General features: G+C 37.2%; 2 protein-coding genes across 2 annotated transcripts in view; both read right to left on the bottom strand.

Moving 5' to 3' along the window:
• Window positions 1-563: 563 nt before the first annotated feature.
• LOC140146263 (protein arginine N-methyltransferase 5-like) lies at window positions 564-16,423 on the bottom strand. Its single transcript, XM_072168045.1, has 12 exons — window positions 16,321-16,423; window positions 11,202-11,320; window positions 10,108-10,325; window positions 9,345-9,525; window positions 8,615-8,778; window positions 8,020-8,181; window positions 6,359-6,618; window positions 4,888-5,063; window positions 3,743-3,852; window positions 2,317-2,524; window positions 1,433-1,497; window positions 564-811 (listed from the first exon to the last, which is right to left on the bottom strand). Exons 1-12 carry the CDS (start codon window positions 16,407-16,409, stop codon window positions 659-661), a joined length of 1,905 nt encoding a protein of 634 aa, XP_072024146.1. The 5' UTR covers window positions 16,410-16,423; the 3' UTR covers window positions 564-658.
• The window catches only part of LOC140146264 (intraflagellar transport protein 20 homolog), a 225,158-nt gene continuing 217,430 nt past the window's right edge, over window positions 8,900-16,627 (bottom strand). Inside the window, exon 5 of the mRNA XM_072168047.1 lies at window positions 8,900-8,913. The gene's annotated coding sequence lies outside the window, so the exon portion shown is untranslated. The remainder of the gene's footprint in view (window positions 8,914-16,627) is intronic.

Below are 16,627 nucleotides of genomic sequence, written 5' to 3' on the forward strand. Positions count from 1 at the left end.
CTTCGTACTACTGTAGGAGTATCCTTATCTTTGAAACACAAAAGCACCAGCTAGCTGTGCAGAACATTATTTTATCACATAAATGTGCTAGAGATTACTCAAGCAGTGGATCTGACCATAAGGGGCAATTATCAATTAGTGAGCAATTAGTGGTTTTTGTTCACTTCTGTTTATACAGAGTTGACAAGACTATATGTAACATTGCTTGGAAGTTTACAGCTAACAGTTGATTCATTGCTTCATACATATACATCAGCTACAGTATATATGGTGCGATCAAACAAAGTGAGAACAATGTCGCCAACATTTTCAGAATTGACCAAAAATTATCAACAAGATGGGCACGGTGGCGCCACGGTACGAGCTCTGCCTCGCAATCGGAGGATTGCCAGTTCGAGCCCTGGCACTGCCTCCGTGTTGTGCCATTCCACACTCTTTTATCCGGCCATGATGGGACCAATCATTGGCCGGCTAAGTGAAAAATCTGGTGAAGTGAATTATGTGTAATTCTGCACTGACTGTCCAGAGTGCCAAAATCTTCCTTCCACAGGTGGAGTGTTGATTTCAAAATAATGGAATGGCACACTTCATCAAACTTGCAACTCTGTCCTCAGTTCGCTCAATCAGGTTTAATGTCTACATAGTTACATCGGTTATGTCACATCCCTATAGTGTATGACTGCCCGTTGATGTTGTGTATAGCTGTAGTTACTGGTTCCGTTACGCACCACTCGTACCAGACGTTGCGCGAGGTGGAATTACGCCAGAAATGGACGGTGAGTTTTGATTTGCCATGTAAACACAGAGGTTCCTGAACATGGGAAGAAAACAGGAAAATATACAAATGATAGTTTGTCACTCAATAGTAGTTCAGAAATACCACTTTTCATTTCTTTGATTGAAATCAGAGCCACTGAATTGCGTACACACTAATCTACTCCCAATTCCAGAAAATACAGTACTTTTTTTAATTAAAAAAATATAATCTTGCTTTGCCAAATAAAACATAGCTACATCCTAATCCTTTAGTTTTGGAAATAAGGTTCAAAACATAGGTTTTTCAGTGGTTTTGGTATGCTGCAGCAATCAAGACGAAAGACTTGTTCAAAGACCAATTTCATTTTATCACAGTTTTGCAAATGAGCTACCTAATTTAGCATTATTTTATGACAGGCATCCAACAATTCGCCACCCCTACACAAAGTTACATCACCAAACGTCTTATCAGTTTAGAGAAATTGTGCACACAAGCTTGGGCAGACAGACTGACGGAGAGAATGATGGATGCACAACTAGGAAACCTAGTGGAGGCATCGGTGGAGGTGTAAAAATCATAAGCATAGCAAGCATAAATAAGCTTATCACAGCTTTTTTGCTCAACTCTTGATACCTTGCCTGCAAATCAGTTCCAGATAAATTTAACATTGCTTACCTTGATTGGAAAAAAGAATGGGAACCAGCTGAACATCCCCTCTGAATATGTCCTCGGTTCTGTACCTGTCAAATGTAAAGTTACAGTCATAGTTAATAGTTGTAACTTTAATTGATTGGTAGTTGCATTACATATATGGAGGACATGACCTTAATCTCAAACACAGGAGGTGTACGTTTCAAATGGAGTAACCCATTAAGTAACCCCCATTTGAAATTTACACTCCCTGTGTGGAAGATTAAGGTAATCTCTTCCATAGGGTGTGTGGATGTCAACTGGAATAGCCAATTTAAACTGGTTAACAGGTGCTTTTCTGTATCCAATTACAGCCCTGTGTACGTACAGCAGAAGTGGTAATTATTATTTTCGTGATTTGGAGTGATTTTCAATTGCCCAATGTGTCCTATACTTATACATTATTGCATATTTTTAGTTGTATGGATTTCAACTGGAACAATCCAATACAATTTCCTTCATTTAATCCAAAGCCCATATCATTTTCCTTCAAATTTGTGATCTGACTATGATTTTTTATGAAAGTAATAATATCAAAATATATTGTGCTATCAACTTTCTTCAATCAAAATCATATATATATATTTTTTTTGGGGGGGAGGGGCTATGAAACAAGATATATTATTTTTTTAAATTAATCTAAACTGGATGCTACATTGCATCTGATACCATGGGATTACTTCAGCAGCACACTCTGATTGGTGTTGTGACGTCAGACGGTGGGGAATGGTATCAGACGAAATGTTATTGGACGCAATGTAGCAAAGTGAGTCGCAATTTTAGTTCCAGTTCAGATTGATTAATAAAACCCAATATTTTAAACTACTGGATGAATAATCCACACCCAAGATATTATCTGATACACTTACTGAGCATTATATCATCATAGAGTATGGTGTCAAAATATCCGGCAAACCCGTGCAGCTGCGCTTCATTGGCAATGTCAAACGTCAAACTCTTATAGCGAGTGTTATCCAAGTTGTTTTTGTTGGGATGATGGAATGTGAAAACGGACTGCGCTTCTGCTAGAATGGTGACATTGTGTAGTCTAACGACATATGGAGTTTCAAAGTGAGCCTACAGGTAGAGATAAAAACACGGCAAGAGGTTAAAAAGTTTCATGTCAAAGCTAGACCACCCAGGCTCTCAAAAGGAACATATGAATACAGAAAGAAGTGGTGATTAGGTGGCAAAGTTTGAAGAAAAAAAATTGGATATACAGTCCAACCTCTCTTATCCAGACCTCTTTTATACGGATCTCTCTGTTATCCGGCTGTGAAATCTTCACAGGAAAACATGTTTTTGATCATTAGACTTCTTAATTCCATGCAATGAATGCTTAGAATAACATACATGTCTATGTTGCATAAAGCACTCAAATGCCATCTTTTAGTGTTACTACCCAATATTGAAACTATCTTTTGTCCCAATTCAGTACTTGGGACAGTCAATGCAGAATTACATGTAATTCACTTATCCAGATTTTTCACTTATCCGGATAATGCTTTGTCCCATCGTGGAAGGATAAAAGCGGTTGGACTGTAGGCCAAACACAAACACGATGAAAACACAAAAACAATAGAAATGATAGAAGGGATAGGACTTTCGCAAGCTTAAACAGGGATTGTTTTCCTGCTTTGATGTCTTGAAATTACTACTGCAGAACTCCGTGAACCAAGGATGGTGTTCATTTCCAGGTAGGTCCACAGTTTTAAAGTCTTGTGTATGTCCTTGTTCACAGATACACACCGATGCCCACATACACCCCTACACACAGAAGGAATACACCATCGCAATATCCCTCTGATGGGTCAAGTTCAGGGGGATAAATATCATCAGTTTAGAGTCTTGGTCAAAACTATTCCTGTAAAGTCTGATTTTTTGCGGTGTAAATTTTTAGTGATATGAACTGTTCGGAGCAGTTTTGCGATTTCTCATATCGTCCCTGGGCAGGAAAAACCTCATATGCACTTTTGGCCCTTGAACATGGATAAAGCCTTGTAGGTGTAGACTTTATATTGAAGAGGTTCCTTCATCCATGTTCAAGGGCCAAAAGTGAATGCAGGAAACACGTCATATTTACTTTTGGCCCTTGAAAATGGATAAAGCCTTGTAGGTGTAGACTTTATATTGAATGGGTTGCTTCATCCATGTTCAAGGGCAAAAAGTACATACGAGGTTTTTCCCGCCCAGTGACGATATGCAAGACTACAAACAGTTACACATTAAAGCCTGTGGGTAAAAGTATTTTCTGAAATTAACCACGAAAATAACAGTAACATAAAGATATCTCACCTCTGGATGCTTGTCTCTGTCTTTACACATTTGTACTTCATTGAATAATTTATGCGACATCAGCGGGCTCAGATATGACGTGTAACGACTTGGAATACTAACGCAGTCATCTGCAAGAAATCAAAACATCAATATTTAGGAGTCAAAATGAAAATATTGAAAGCATTGAAATATTCACTTGGAAATGTAAGATTTGTGAAAGATATATTGCGTCTTTTGTGGCATACACATCTGAACACATGTTTCTTGATTTGCTCACAGAATTGGAGGAGCACCATGACTCAACTGCCATCTTGATACAGGCATCCAGCAAAAATTGGGTGTATTCGGTTTCCCACGGAATGCGCTCGAGGCAATCGTTGTTGCAAGCACGACATCACTGATGGGGGCATTTGAGAGACGCACTTGATGCGACCTGCACGCGATATCAAGACGCTTCAGATGAGATGCAGAATTACTTTCGTTCGTCTCCGTGCACAGTCGCTAATGACCCAAATACCCCCAATTTTCTCCATATAGCAGACAGCGTTATTGTACGAGTCGGCAGAAAAAATAAAATCCAAATCTAAATGGTTAACACCTTGAAAAATTCCAAAAGGATTAAATTTGTTAGAGTTATGATGGTTTGGACTGGGCTCTTCCAGTTGAATTGTATACACTCCCTATGGACGACATGACCTTAATCTCTCACATAGGAGGTGTGGAGTCCCCCATTTGAAATATACACCCCATTTCTGTAAGATTAAGGTCATATCTCCCACAGGGGTGTATGGATCAAGGGTGAAAATAAGAGAGCTTGAACCAGGGGCCACTTGGGCAAAAAAGTGGCCCCTGGTTCACTAAGATTTGAAGAAACCAAGGGCCACTTCCATTTACCAAGGGGCCAATAAAAATAAAGATATACTGGATGGGTTAAATTTACTAGTTGCTTTGAATTTGATACTTTTTGGTTCACTATCCAGGGGGCCAGTTTTGTGAGAAAAGTGTCCCCTGGTCAACTACAAATGAGATGGAACCAGGGCCATTGCAGAGTTTCTGGGGGCCAAACAGCTCCAGTCTCCCGCTTAATTTCACCCTTGGTATTGATTTCAACTGGAATTGCCCATTTGTGATAGATTAAAGGACTTATGATGTGCTTGTTTTACCTTTCAAGAACTGCTGTGCCCCATCTAAGCATTCCGGCGATAGTTCATTATCCCCAAATGACCCCAGTAGTTCACTGACAATTATATCAGCTTTGACTTTAGATGACCACTCCCTCATATCCGTCTGGATGACCGTCACTCTGTCACCCCACTTGTCTTCTTTTAATGTAAATAACCTGTAAGAAAACAATAAACAGGGATGTAAGTGAGGTAGTGATCCACTTCCTGAAAATCATGCGAGCCGAAGGCAAGTAGCGAGCCAAGGATAGGCATGCAACGGGGTCTCACCCTCTCAATTTTTTTTTATGACAAATTATCATCATCCAATTCTGAAAATTTTATTTTCATTTCCGATTTTTTTTTTTTTTTGGCCCCATTTCCGGAATTCGGAAATTTCTGGAAGTCTTACATCTCTGAATAAATAAATAATGAGACTTACAAAGCGCTTTTTACAGAGTAGGCAAAGCACTTACAGAGGACAGGGATGCCAGAGGCCTGAAGTGACTTTGCAGGAAAAGCTACAAAAGGCGCACAAATTTGGGCTATAAAACCTCAACAACGGGGTGAAAATACCGTAACCACCTTCAGGTATAAGCCCACCCCCTATTTTTCAAAACACTCTGGGAACAAGGGTGCACTCGGCTATAAGCCCAGTACTAAATTTTGACCAAGTTCTTAAATCAAATCAATGCTTTTCTCTCATATTTAAGAACGAATTAAAAAAAATATCAGTTGATAATTAACATTCCACACTTAGAATTTTAAGAAATTGATAAGAAATTACTGGTACATTGGGCATTTACAAATGTGGATGATTTTTCTTATTTCTAAATTCCAGTACTAGCCCCTCCCCGGTTATAAGCCCACCCCCATTTTTGAAGTGAAATCTGCCATCTAGGGGGGTTGGCTTATCCCAGAGTGGTTACGGTAATTGTGCGGAAATTTGGGAGTAACAAAAAGTAGGAAATCAGGCAATTGCCTGAAAACTTGCATCCTTGAGAAGGAAAACCAGAAAATGAAAAGAGCTAGAGTGTGATGGGTCTTAAAGATGAAGCCCCACTTTTGGTCTAAGTTCCTTAGGGAATTAGTCAAGGTTAAAATTATCCCTGTAAATTCTGTTCTGTCTGTCATCAAAGTAACAGGTGTAAGCCAGTTCTTCTGTGAAGAAGGTTCATGAAGGTGGTGATATTTTGTTGACCACAGACCGTGGTGGGCAACTTGTTGCAGCTGGAGGCAAGGCCTGATTGCCAGCTTGTTGACAGCAGAGCCAGAGCAAAGTGTGTTTTAGCACAGGAAAGTTTTGTGGCACTGGCAAGGATGAAAATAAGAAGGTAACCTCATTTGAAATTCATACTCCCAGTGTGGAAGATTAAGATCATGTCTTCCATAGGGGGGTGTATGGATTTCAGCTGGAATAGCCAATTTCTGTGTAATAATACAAATTTAGCAACTAAATGAAATGTATACTCACGTTACAATAGCATTAGGATTTTTCTCAACTGCATAAACCATCACCTTTCTCTCCGCCTGATCAGCTGCTTTTATGGATGCGGTTACCAAGGGACCACGCCCGGCGCCCAGCACCATGACGACTACAGTGGTCGAGTGCTTCTCTGCATCAGGAACTTTGTCTAATAGAGCTCTGTATACTGCTTCTTGGTACCTTGTGTATTTGACTGGGTCCTTCTCGAAGATCTCATATGTTTGAGATTCCAAGTTGTCCGACAGAGGCTGAAAAAACAATTAACAAAAATGCAGTGATTTACAGTGCGCTGCTCATGGGAATAAACCAGGATGCAAGTAACCCTGAAGGAAAAATATGGAAAATTGGGGGAAAGGCACGTAAATTTGGGCTAAAAAGCCACAAAATGGGCTGAAAATAAAAGAAATTGCATAAATCTGGACTACAAAAAACCCCTGAATTCTGTAAAAATATAGAAAACTTACATCCCTGTAAACCCAGAAGCCTCACCTCACTTTACGGTAATTTGCTAACCACTGTGGCCCAAGCCATACCATTAAACCATTTAGCAACAATCAGGGACTTGCAGCGCACACCCTATTCATACTACAATAGACCATCACAGCCATGACCTAATACTAAGGAACTCAATAAAAGGATTAGCAAAGCATCTGGTGCATTTCACAAACTTGAGAAAGTATGGAATGATGAGTGCATCAATTAAGATCCCAAGATTAAATTTTACAACACTTTCTTCTCTTCCGTACAAGTCCAGATTAGATGTTTTTAACATGATATGCCAATGAAAAATAATTCTCTGTATCATATGGTCATAACATATCACTGATCACTACATAAGCTCAGTGCTATCATCAGAAAGTGTCCATTTCATTTGTTTGTCCATCTTTTGAGAATGGATGAGAGCCGTATCCCACAGAGGTGTGAAAGGCCTCATAGACAAAAAAAAGAGGAAATTCCTAAAAAAGCTGAAAACAGTGTTAAATCAGGACAAAATGCCAAATATGTGCTGAAAATAAAAGAAAATATGTAAATTTTGGCAATAAAAAAGCTGAAATCAGCTTAAAAGCTGAACTCTCACAGCCCTGATCCCAGGAACACCATGGAAGCCCCCAGATGCATTTGTAAAACCTGGAATGGTGTCATCCAAAAGGCTTGGCACAAGGTGGTCTGTGGAGGAGGCTGAAGTTGCAACCAAGGATCAAACTGTATGGAAGTTTCGTCCACGCCAGGCAGCAAGTGCAGAAATAGGCTATTAGCCTTTTAGAGGTAAGGCGGACACAAGTGGGTAAAGTCTTCTGAATTTAGCAGGTTTTACCCATATTGAATACTGCCCTCCTATTGTGTACGCCATGCTTCGAAAAGGCCAATTCCATTTAAAATCCACACTAACGCTGTGGAAGATGTTAGAAATATCCTTCCGAAAGAATTCCAAATGGACTAAACATATTAGGCAGCTCCATTTGAAATTTATACACCCTCTGACAAAGATTCAAACTGAATCTTCCACTGAGGGAGATAGAGTTGCCAATTCCAATCGAAATTCATACTCCCCCTGTGGAAGATATTTCCAAAATCTTCCACAGTGGGCGTATTGACTTTAAATGGATTAGCAAATGCATGCTGTCTGGTAGTTAGGTGTCATATCTTACCTGTAGAGGACATTGCAAGTAATCTTCATACCCCTTAGCGAATGCATCGACTCCTCCAAGTGGAGGTTGGGCTTGGTACAGATGGTCCATGTACTGTTGATAGGCTCTGATGCCTTTATCTGGATGTCTATTGGTTCCTGTAATCATCATCTGAACATCAAGCTAGAAAAACAAAGTTTGGTAATTCCAAAATGTCAGAGCTTGGCTTTTCTGTAATTAGGCCACAGCAAAAAAAATTGGGTATCCTTTCTTGTTAGTCATGAATATTCATATCTATTTATGAGTTTTGGATAGGGCTGGGTAGCATTTCTTGTTGGTCATGAATAATTGAATATTCATATCTACTTACTTTAAATAATTGGATGACCAGTAAGGACAGGGTATCCTTTCTTGTAAGTCATGAATATTCATATCTACTTACTTTAATTGGATGACCAGCAACTGATGAGCTTTGGATAGGACTGTGCATACTTTCTTGTAAGTCAAGAATATTCATATCTACTTACTTTAAATAATTGGATGACCAGCAACTGATGAGCCTTGGATAGGACTGGGTATCCTTTCTTGTAAGTCAAGAATATTCATATCTACTTACTTTAAATAATTGGATGACCAGCAACTGATGAGCTTTGGAAAGGACTGGGTATCCTTTCTTGTTGGTCAGGAATATATTGGTAGAGAATATTGCACATTTGACAGGCTCTCCCACCCATCGTTGGATTACAGCTGCTGATGGTAGGTCAACGGGAACTTCTAATGCTGCACAAGGAAGGAGATAGATGGAAAAAATATTTATTATCTAGATAAAGAGTTTGTGCTACAAGGGGTCTCCAGGGTCCACGACAGTTATTTTGCAGCAGGGACCTCAACAATGTTACTTTTGTGCAGTTTATAGAGGTCCGAAATACATTGTTTTATCTGCTATAGGGCAAAAGGGCATTTCCTGACACTGATATTTTGAGTCACTGCTTGACCTGTTTATATTGATAGAATATTATAATTGGGAACAAATGTTTGATGACGTTCAATAAACGAAAGTCTGTTCAATAGGAGGCTAACCCCTCCCTGGAACGCTACTGCCAAATGTTGACAATTCCAACCTGTCTTTCCATCACATTTATACACTCCCATGTTACCATCTCTCCACTTCCATGGCTCTTTTACAACTGATGAGTTATTACTAGGATTATAGGTGACTTAGGGAAAATTTTCAAATATGGCACAATTGTAATTAATTACATAACTGAACAATTATTAGTTGTAATCGTAATTGACCCTAACCCTGCTCAACAAGAATGGCGTTTCATTCACACCAAGTCCCTTACCAATGCCAAGCCGTTTATGGTGATGGCAGACACGTCTGAGTCTGTTCCACCACCTCCAAGGATCCTGGTTGCTATCAACACCCTCATCTTCATCCTCCTCCTCTGGTTTAGGACGTTCTGGGGCATTGTCTATCAAGTCCTCTGGTCGTCCGCTCACTGACATTGGCACTTGTACCCAAACCTGTTAAAATGCAAAGCAACATTTAAACTATTAGTTGTTCATACAAGTACAAAACATGTTGTGCCTTTTCATTTCACAAAATTGTTATGCGTTACATCGTTGGCGCGTAAATTTGCCATGTCTGGAATTTGTGTGCGCTACATGTTGTTTTCACTATTTTGGAGGAAGCGGCTAAACTGGCTTTATTCTGTAGTTCTATTGCTAATATCAACAGAAAAATCATTAATCTTCTTGTATAGTTGTAATGTTGAGTGGAAATAACTAAACTAGACATCAGCTGCCCTCGCAAAGTAAACCATGCGGATGACGCTGACGCATCTTTGTTAAAAGTTGATGAACAACGTTGAAACATGATTGAATCCCTAAATGCACAGGCATGAGAATGATCATCCATGAACAAATCTGAATGTTTGAAAAAGCCTGAAAAAGTGTGTGAAATTGGGCTAGAAAGGACAAAAACGGGTTGAATTTTTAAAAAAAATGCCGAAATTTAGACCAAAAAGCCTGAATTCAGGTTTAAACCTGAAAATTCTCATGCCTGAAATGCATTGTGGGATATATCCATTTTGAATCCACACAAACCTGATGATTACTATGTCCCAACATATGGCTATACAGGCACCTGCCCAGGTTGACACACTCAATGCTATTCAATGGGATGAGTATAGCGGGTAGACTCAGATGAGCTGTGTATGCCAATTCTTGTTTCAGAGCAGCTTGGGAATTCTTTCTGATGACATCATCGTTGGAGTCTGTTTGAAGCCACGGTGAGATCTTTCCAACAACCAGCGAGCTCCAGTCTGTGCAAAAACAAATAGCAAACAAGGAGCGATAGCTTAATATTTGAAGCTGCTATATGATCATTATTTAATGTTACGGTAAGGTACTTGGCAATTTATCTGTTTTCTAAAATCTGTGCTCTTTTCCATTTCGTAAAACTTGCTGATTCTAGGGAAATCTGACCGTAAAATAATGACAATTTAGGTTCTAGAAACACTATGTAAATGCCCAATACGGCAACTATCAATAGTATCATGAGATTGTGGTACTGAAGAGGATAAAACAGCAAAACCCCTATTCACCAATGGCATGGTCATCTGAAGTTTTTTTGTATTTTTTTTTTTGGTTTATAGTGTCCCTGGACCTAGACCTAAATGCTAGGATCATTCATGGTTGACCTAAAAAAAAAAAAAAAAAAAAAAAAAAAAAAAAAAAAAAAAAAAAAAATTGTTTTTGATATGAAAATTGATCATTTGTATTCATGTCATATTCTATTTTAATGATATCAAAATGCATTCAAATTCAATGCATTTTGATTCAATTTTTTTTTATTTTAACCATTAATGATCCTAGCATTTAGGTCTACGTCCAGGGACACTACAAAACCGAAAAAATAAAAAACTTTTGCAATTTTTTTTGTGCAATTTCAGGTACCCTGTTACCCGCCCGAAAAATGCGCCGGGTACCCGGGTACAGAATTACCCAAAAATCACACCCCTAGCGTGTACGCCTTTCGAACGTCTTATTTAATTGCCACGCATGCTTTGCAAAAGCCTTTAGAAGCATGTTGCTAGAAAAGCGTGAGAAACAAAAATGTACTTTTTACGCATGTGTTTGCAGGGAAGACTTTGTTTCAGTAGCAAGATGGCGTATCCATGTAAAGGGTGAATACATACCTTGACTAGAGAGAAGTAAATCTGATCTGGCAAAGGCTCCTTGACGGTCTTTAGCTTTTCCTTCTAGAAACTCTCGCTTGAAGCGTGGATGAACCACTGGCATTGCCACAAAATCAAACCTACATGGAGGAGGAATTACGAGAAACAGTTGACATATTATTAGTATAATCCGAGATTCAGTGAGTGATAGCGCGAGTCAAAAATTTAAAGGGTCCAATTGAATTTTTCCCTGCCAAACCCAAATTTAAGGGAACCAATGAAAATTTTAAGGGTCCGAAAGTTCTGAACTTTGAAAATGGTCAAATGCTGATTTAGAGTCCACAAAATAACTTGCCCATACAATATGTTGGTTCAAAACCTCTTGTTGGATGGTATATTTTTCCTGACTTAGCTGGAAGCTTATTTCAAATCAAGTGGTCATGAAGGATTTTACTTCGCGGAGGATCCAGTTCTTTATTAAACGGAGACAAACAATATGCACAGGGCAGGGACGATATATACAGGTTATTTTTTACTAAATTTTGCAAAAATTCATTGATCCCTACGCACTTTTACGATTCATCAGTTCTATGCATGCGATGTCATGCAGTCAGTGCGTGGGGCAGTGCTAGGAAATTTGCATAATTTAGACTTGGTATTTAATAAGGCTGGCATTTTCGGTCGGGTAAACGGGTACCGCCGAGATTACATTACCCGGTAGGAAATACCCTCCCGGGTACCAAAAAAAAAAAAAAAAAAAAAATTATTTTTTTATTTTTTCGGTTTTGTAGTGTCCCTGGACCTAGACCTAAATCCTAGGATCATTCATGGTTGACCTAAAAAAAAAAAATTCAAGATATTTTGTTATTTTTAATATGAAAATTGATAATTTGTATTCATGTCATAGTCTATTAATGATTTCAAAATGCATTCAAATTCAATACATTTTGAAATCATTAATAGACTATGACATGAATACAAATTATCAATTTTCATATAAAAATAACAAAATATCTTGAAATGTTTTTTTTTTTTTTTTTTTTAGGTCAACCATGAATGATCCTGGCATTTAGGTCTAGGTCCAGAGACTACTAAAAGCAATTACCACTCGAAAATTGCGGCGGGTACCCGGTACAAAATTACCCGAAAATGCCAGGCCTAGTATTTAAGTTTGATTGTGTACCGGTACGGTGTATCCAAAAGTTGTAGAAACATTTAAGGAATGAAATAAAACAGTAAATTTAAGAAAGAAATTAACTCACATTTATCAAAAATGGTAAAAAAATAACAAGTTGATTTAAAAATCAGAGATTTTATTTAAAAAAAAATCAAGTGATTTAAATCAAGCGTGATTTAAAAGTACTACACCCTGGGGTAAATTGTGACTATTTTTCATTTTTCTCAAAAATAATAACACACTGGTAATAAAATTACGTATATTATTGGGGCAATGAATCCAATTACTACACTGAAATCCCAGTGACTCAAGACAAGCGGTTCAGTATATATGATAGGAAGCGAGGTACATGCTAGCGGTACCTTATTTCTTATCATAAATAACAAACCACTTGTCTTGGGTCACCTGAAATTCCAGTGTAGTAATTGGATTCATTGCCCCTATAATATACATAACTTTTGTTACCACTGTGTTATTAGTTTTTGAGAAAAATGCAACAAATATACACAAATTTGTCGAGGGGTGTAGTACCCCCTTAAATTAGTTTTTGTCAAATTCTTTTTTTTGTCTACCATTACTTGGAAGAATATTGTCGTTCATTATTGACAGCCTCACAGCCCACTTTTTACTTGAGGTTTTGCATTTGAACTAGTAATAGGGGGAGCACGCATTGCTGTTCGCACTGTCAGCATTCCATGCACACACAAAATTCAAGTCGAAGGTACAAAATACCCATTTTAAATTTGCAATAAAAAAAAAACGGTTTGGTTTACAAAGTCCAGCTTTTGGAAATCAACTCACCACTAAATGAAGCTATTATTCATTATTTATTGTCATCATAGGGGCTGTAGTTTCATATTTGTAGCTTGATAAGTTTGGGTAATATTTTGGAGATCGCCCTACGCGAACTGTGCAATGCATTGTGCATAGGACTATTTCAACAGCTGTGCCGTGATCGCAGTGAATCCACTCCAACAACACACTTTCAGTGAGCTGCCCGACTTGATGCCAATATCTTGAGACTTCCGGGTTGGCAGTGTTTCTAGAAAGGGGAGAGGTCTTTTTGGTACACTTCTTTTTTTCTTCATACGACATCTGAGTCCAAAGTTATAATCAAATGAAAAGTTCAGGCTTTATTTAGTAAATGTTCTGGAAAAGTAAAAAAAATCTTGTTTATATCATTTTAAAGCTTGAAATGTGATTAATTTAATGCACCTGTTTTCAATAATAATCAAACGCTGGCACAGAGTCGGGCAACGACCTTTTCCAACGCAACCCATGCACACATGTGAAAATGGATACTCTGCTGCAGGCAGCCTGAGGCGATGAAACTTTGCCCTAGTTTCAACGTGGAAAAATCATGTTACCAAGCTACTGGGACAACAGAAGAACAAGTTATTGACCTGATAGAAAAGAATGAAGTTCCAGGTACAGTCTAAATTTATTTTCATTTGATTATATTATATTTAGTGGTCAAACTATTTATGTGTATTCGTTGTGGATGAAATCTTCATCATCAAAATTGAGTAGCACTTTTTTTCAACTTTTTCCATCGTTAATTTTGCAGATTTTCGAAAGATTAAACACATTAATTTGTTATTTCCTTATTTCGTTGAAGTATATAGACAAAAGTCAAAATGAAAATGCAAGCTTATAGTGACATTTTGTTGAGAAAATTACCCGTTTCAAAATAATGTTCATGAAAGTCAAAATGAGTTCATCATCTTGGAATGTGTTGACAAGGCCAAGCAATCCTTTCCAGAATTTTCTCACGCAAGCAGAGGCACGCTGCTCTTATGGGCGATACCATTATTTGAAGGGGGTAATATTAAAATGTTGTTTTTAAATTGAACTACTTTTAGTTTAAATCCTCTTAAACATGTAATTTAAATCCTTCATTATTGGTGAAGTTTTATCCTTTTATTGAAATGATGAATTGAAATAAATATTTACAGCAATGAAATAGGTCGAAATGGTTTTTTTCTTGGTTGATGCTTGAAAACCACCCCCATATGATACTTTGGTATACATATACAAAACTTCATTCAGGAGGGTGTTGGACAGTGTAGTGGCTTATCAGCATGTTTTGGTGAATAAAATAATAATAAATACATGACTAATTCTGTAAATACAAATAAATAAGTTAAAATGTATCAATGAACTATACAATGAATTAAAACACATACAAATAATTAAACAAAAATAAAATAGGCCTAATGTAAATGAAATAAATTATTAATTTCAAATAATTATAATGATGAAATTGGTATTAAAAATTAAATAAATATGAACAAAATTAAATAAATAATAAAAATAATTAAATAAGGCCAATTAAAAATAATTCTTGGTTTCTGGTAACACCACCATAAAAAAAAATTGGCTGAAAATTAAATAGGCCTAAATAATAAAAAATATTTGATAAAGGCTAAATAAAAACTAATTGTACATGTTGATGATCCATGGTTTATTTTACTAGACCACTTTTATTATGTTTTATTTATTTGCAGCTTCATTCAAGATTTCTGAGGCTACTGTTACATATGCGTGGGTATATATCATCAGCAATGTTCATCGACAGCGAGGAGAAACTTTATCAAAGTGTCTTCCCAAAAGCTTGTCTCCACTTGATGCATCCATTGTCGTTCCATCCAGAATGACATCATTACTGGCCAAAACCAAAAAACTTGCTGAAGCTTGTGAAAATGATGAAGATGTCTTGTCCAAGCTTCATGTGCCAGCTAAGCAACTCTATCCTTCTTCACAAGTATTCATAGGTGATGAATGTCAGCGAGTTGGAATAGATGCGAACAGTTTGAAAACTGTGTTCGACCCGAGCCCAAAGTTAACATCCATATAACAATACACTTATATTATAATGCATAAAATGTACTTCAAACAAGTGGTGTAAGTGCAACAAGTGGTGTAAGCAATTTAGCATTGCATTTCCAAATCTTGGATGCTACTAGGACCGTCACATGTAATTTAGGTACATATATATGCAAATTAAGTTATTTTTCGAAGGGCATAGCCTATTTCTAACATTTCCAAGTGAGATACTGTTATTTTGACATCAGAAATGAAAAGAGCACCCCAAAAAACCCCTATATAGGGGGGTTTATGGCATTTTGAGCTTCCGAAAGGGGTCAAATTTGAGTTCGCATATTTAATTAGCAATACTTAGTCATTTTTCGCACGCGCCGATTTGCGACGGATGGTGATTTTCACGTTTTTTTCCATTTTTGGAGTTTTATATTTCAAAAACGGAAGTAAAGAGTATGCTTTTTACTATTTTTTTGCATAAAACTTATGTAATAGAGCACATTTAAACTAAACATGGGCATAAGAAACTCTAAAATCAGAATTTACAGCTCCGTAAAGATGCTATTTCGTGAAATTTGAGCATTTTGGGCCAATTTGCGCTGAAAAAAGCCATTTTGCGGAAACTTTAAATGGTCATAACTCGAAAAGTATTTGTCGGATTCGATCCGGTTTTTTTGCTATCTTCATCTTTTTTAAAGTAGTTTTTGAAAAACTTGGAATTAATTAAATTTGTTATCATGACAAAAGTGGTGTGACCCCCCTACTAGTAATGCAATTTTACTATACTGCATTTTGTTTTTTAAATTAATTTGAGAAATCCAGAAAATAATGACAATTTTGACATTTTCAAGCAAAAAATTAATGTACAAGTTTTCCCCATACATACATTTCGTTTTACAACAAGCAATATGAAATCAATACATCCTATGAAAAGCAAATTTTACTTTTCCTAAAACTTGATTATAACTGATCATGGCCATAGATACATGCATGGTTGTCGAATTTGGCACTGTCGTTCATCAGCCCTTGTTTAGCAAATTTAGGGTCTGCAGTCTGTTAGCTTCTTCCGCCTCTCAGAACAGCCCGTTTACCACAAAACTGAAGGAAATATATCATAACTATATAAATAATCATTATATTTACCCTGCAAGGGAAGCGAGTTGTGTAGAACCCGAAATATCGGGCACACAATGTAGATCTCTGCCGCACGAAACATGCTGTTGGCCAGCCATCGTGAAAAGACAGAAATGCGAAAGGTCATCTAAAATTGGATTGTTCCATTATTTTTTAGGAAAATATATTTTCAACTCACTACAGAAGACCCTTTGTCAACATCTTTTGGAATATTATTTTTCGAATAATATAATTTCTTTTATAATTAAGACTTTTTTTGATTACTTTGATAGGTAGGTATTATTATCAACTCAACATGCTCAAACATGAAAAATAT

The sequence above is a fragment of the Amphiura filiformis genome, chromosome 2 (assembly GCF_039555335.1).
Source record: "Amphiura filiformis chromosome 2, Afil_fr2py, whole genome shotgun sequence".
Classification (NCBI taxonomy): Eukaryota; Metazoa; Echinodermata; class Ophiuroidea; order Amphilepidida; family Amphiuridae; genus Amphiura; species Amphiura filiformis.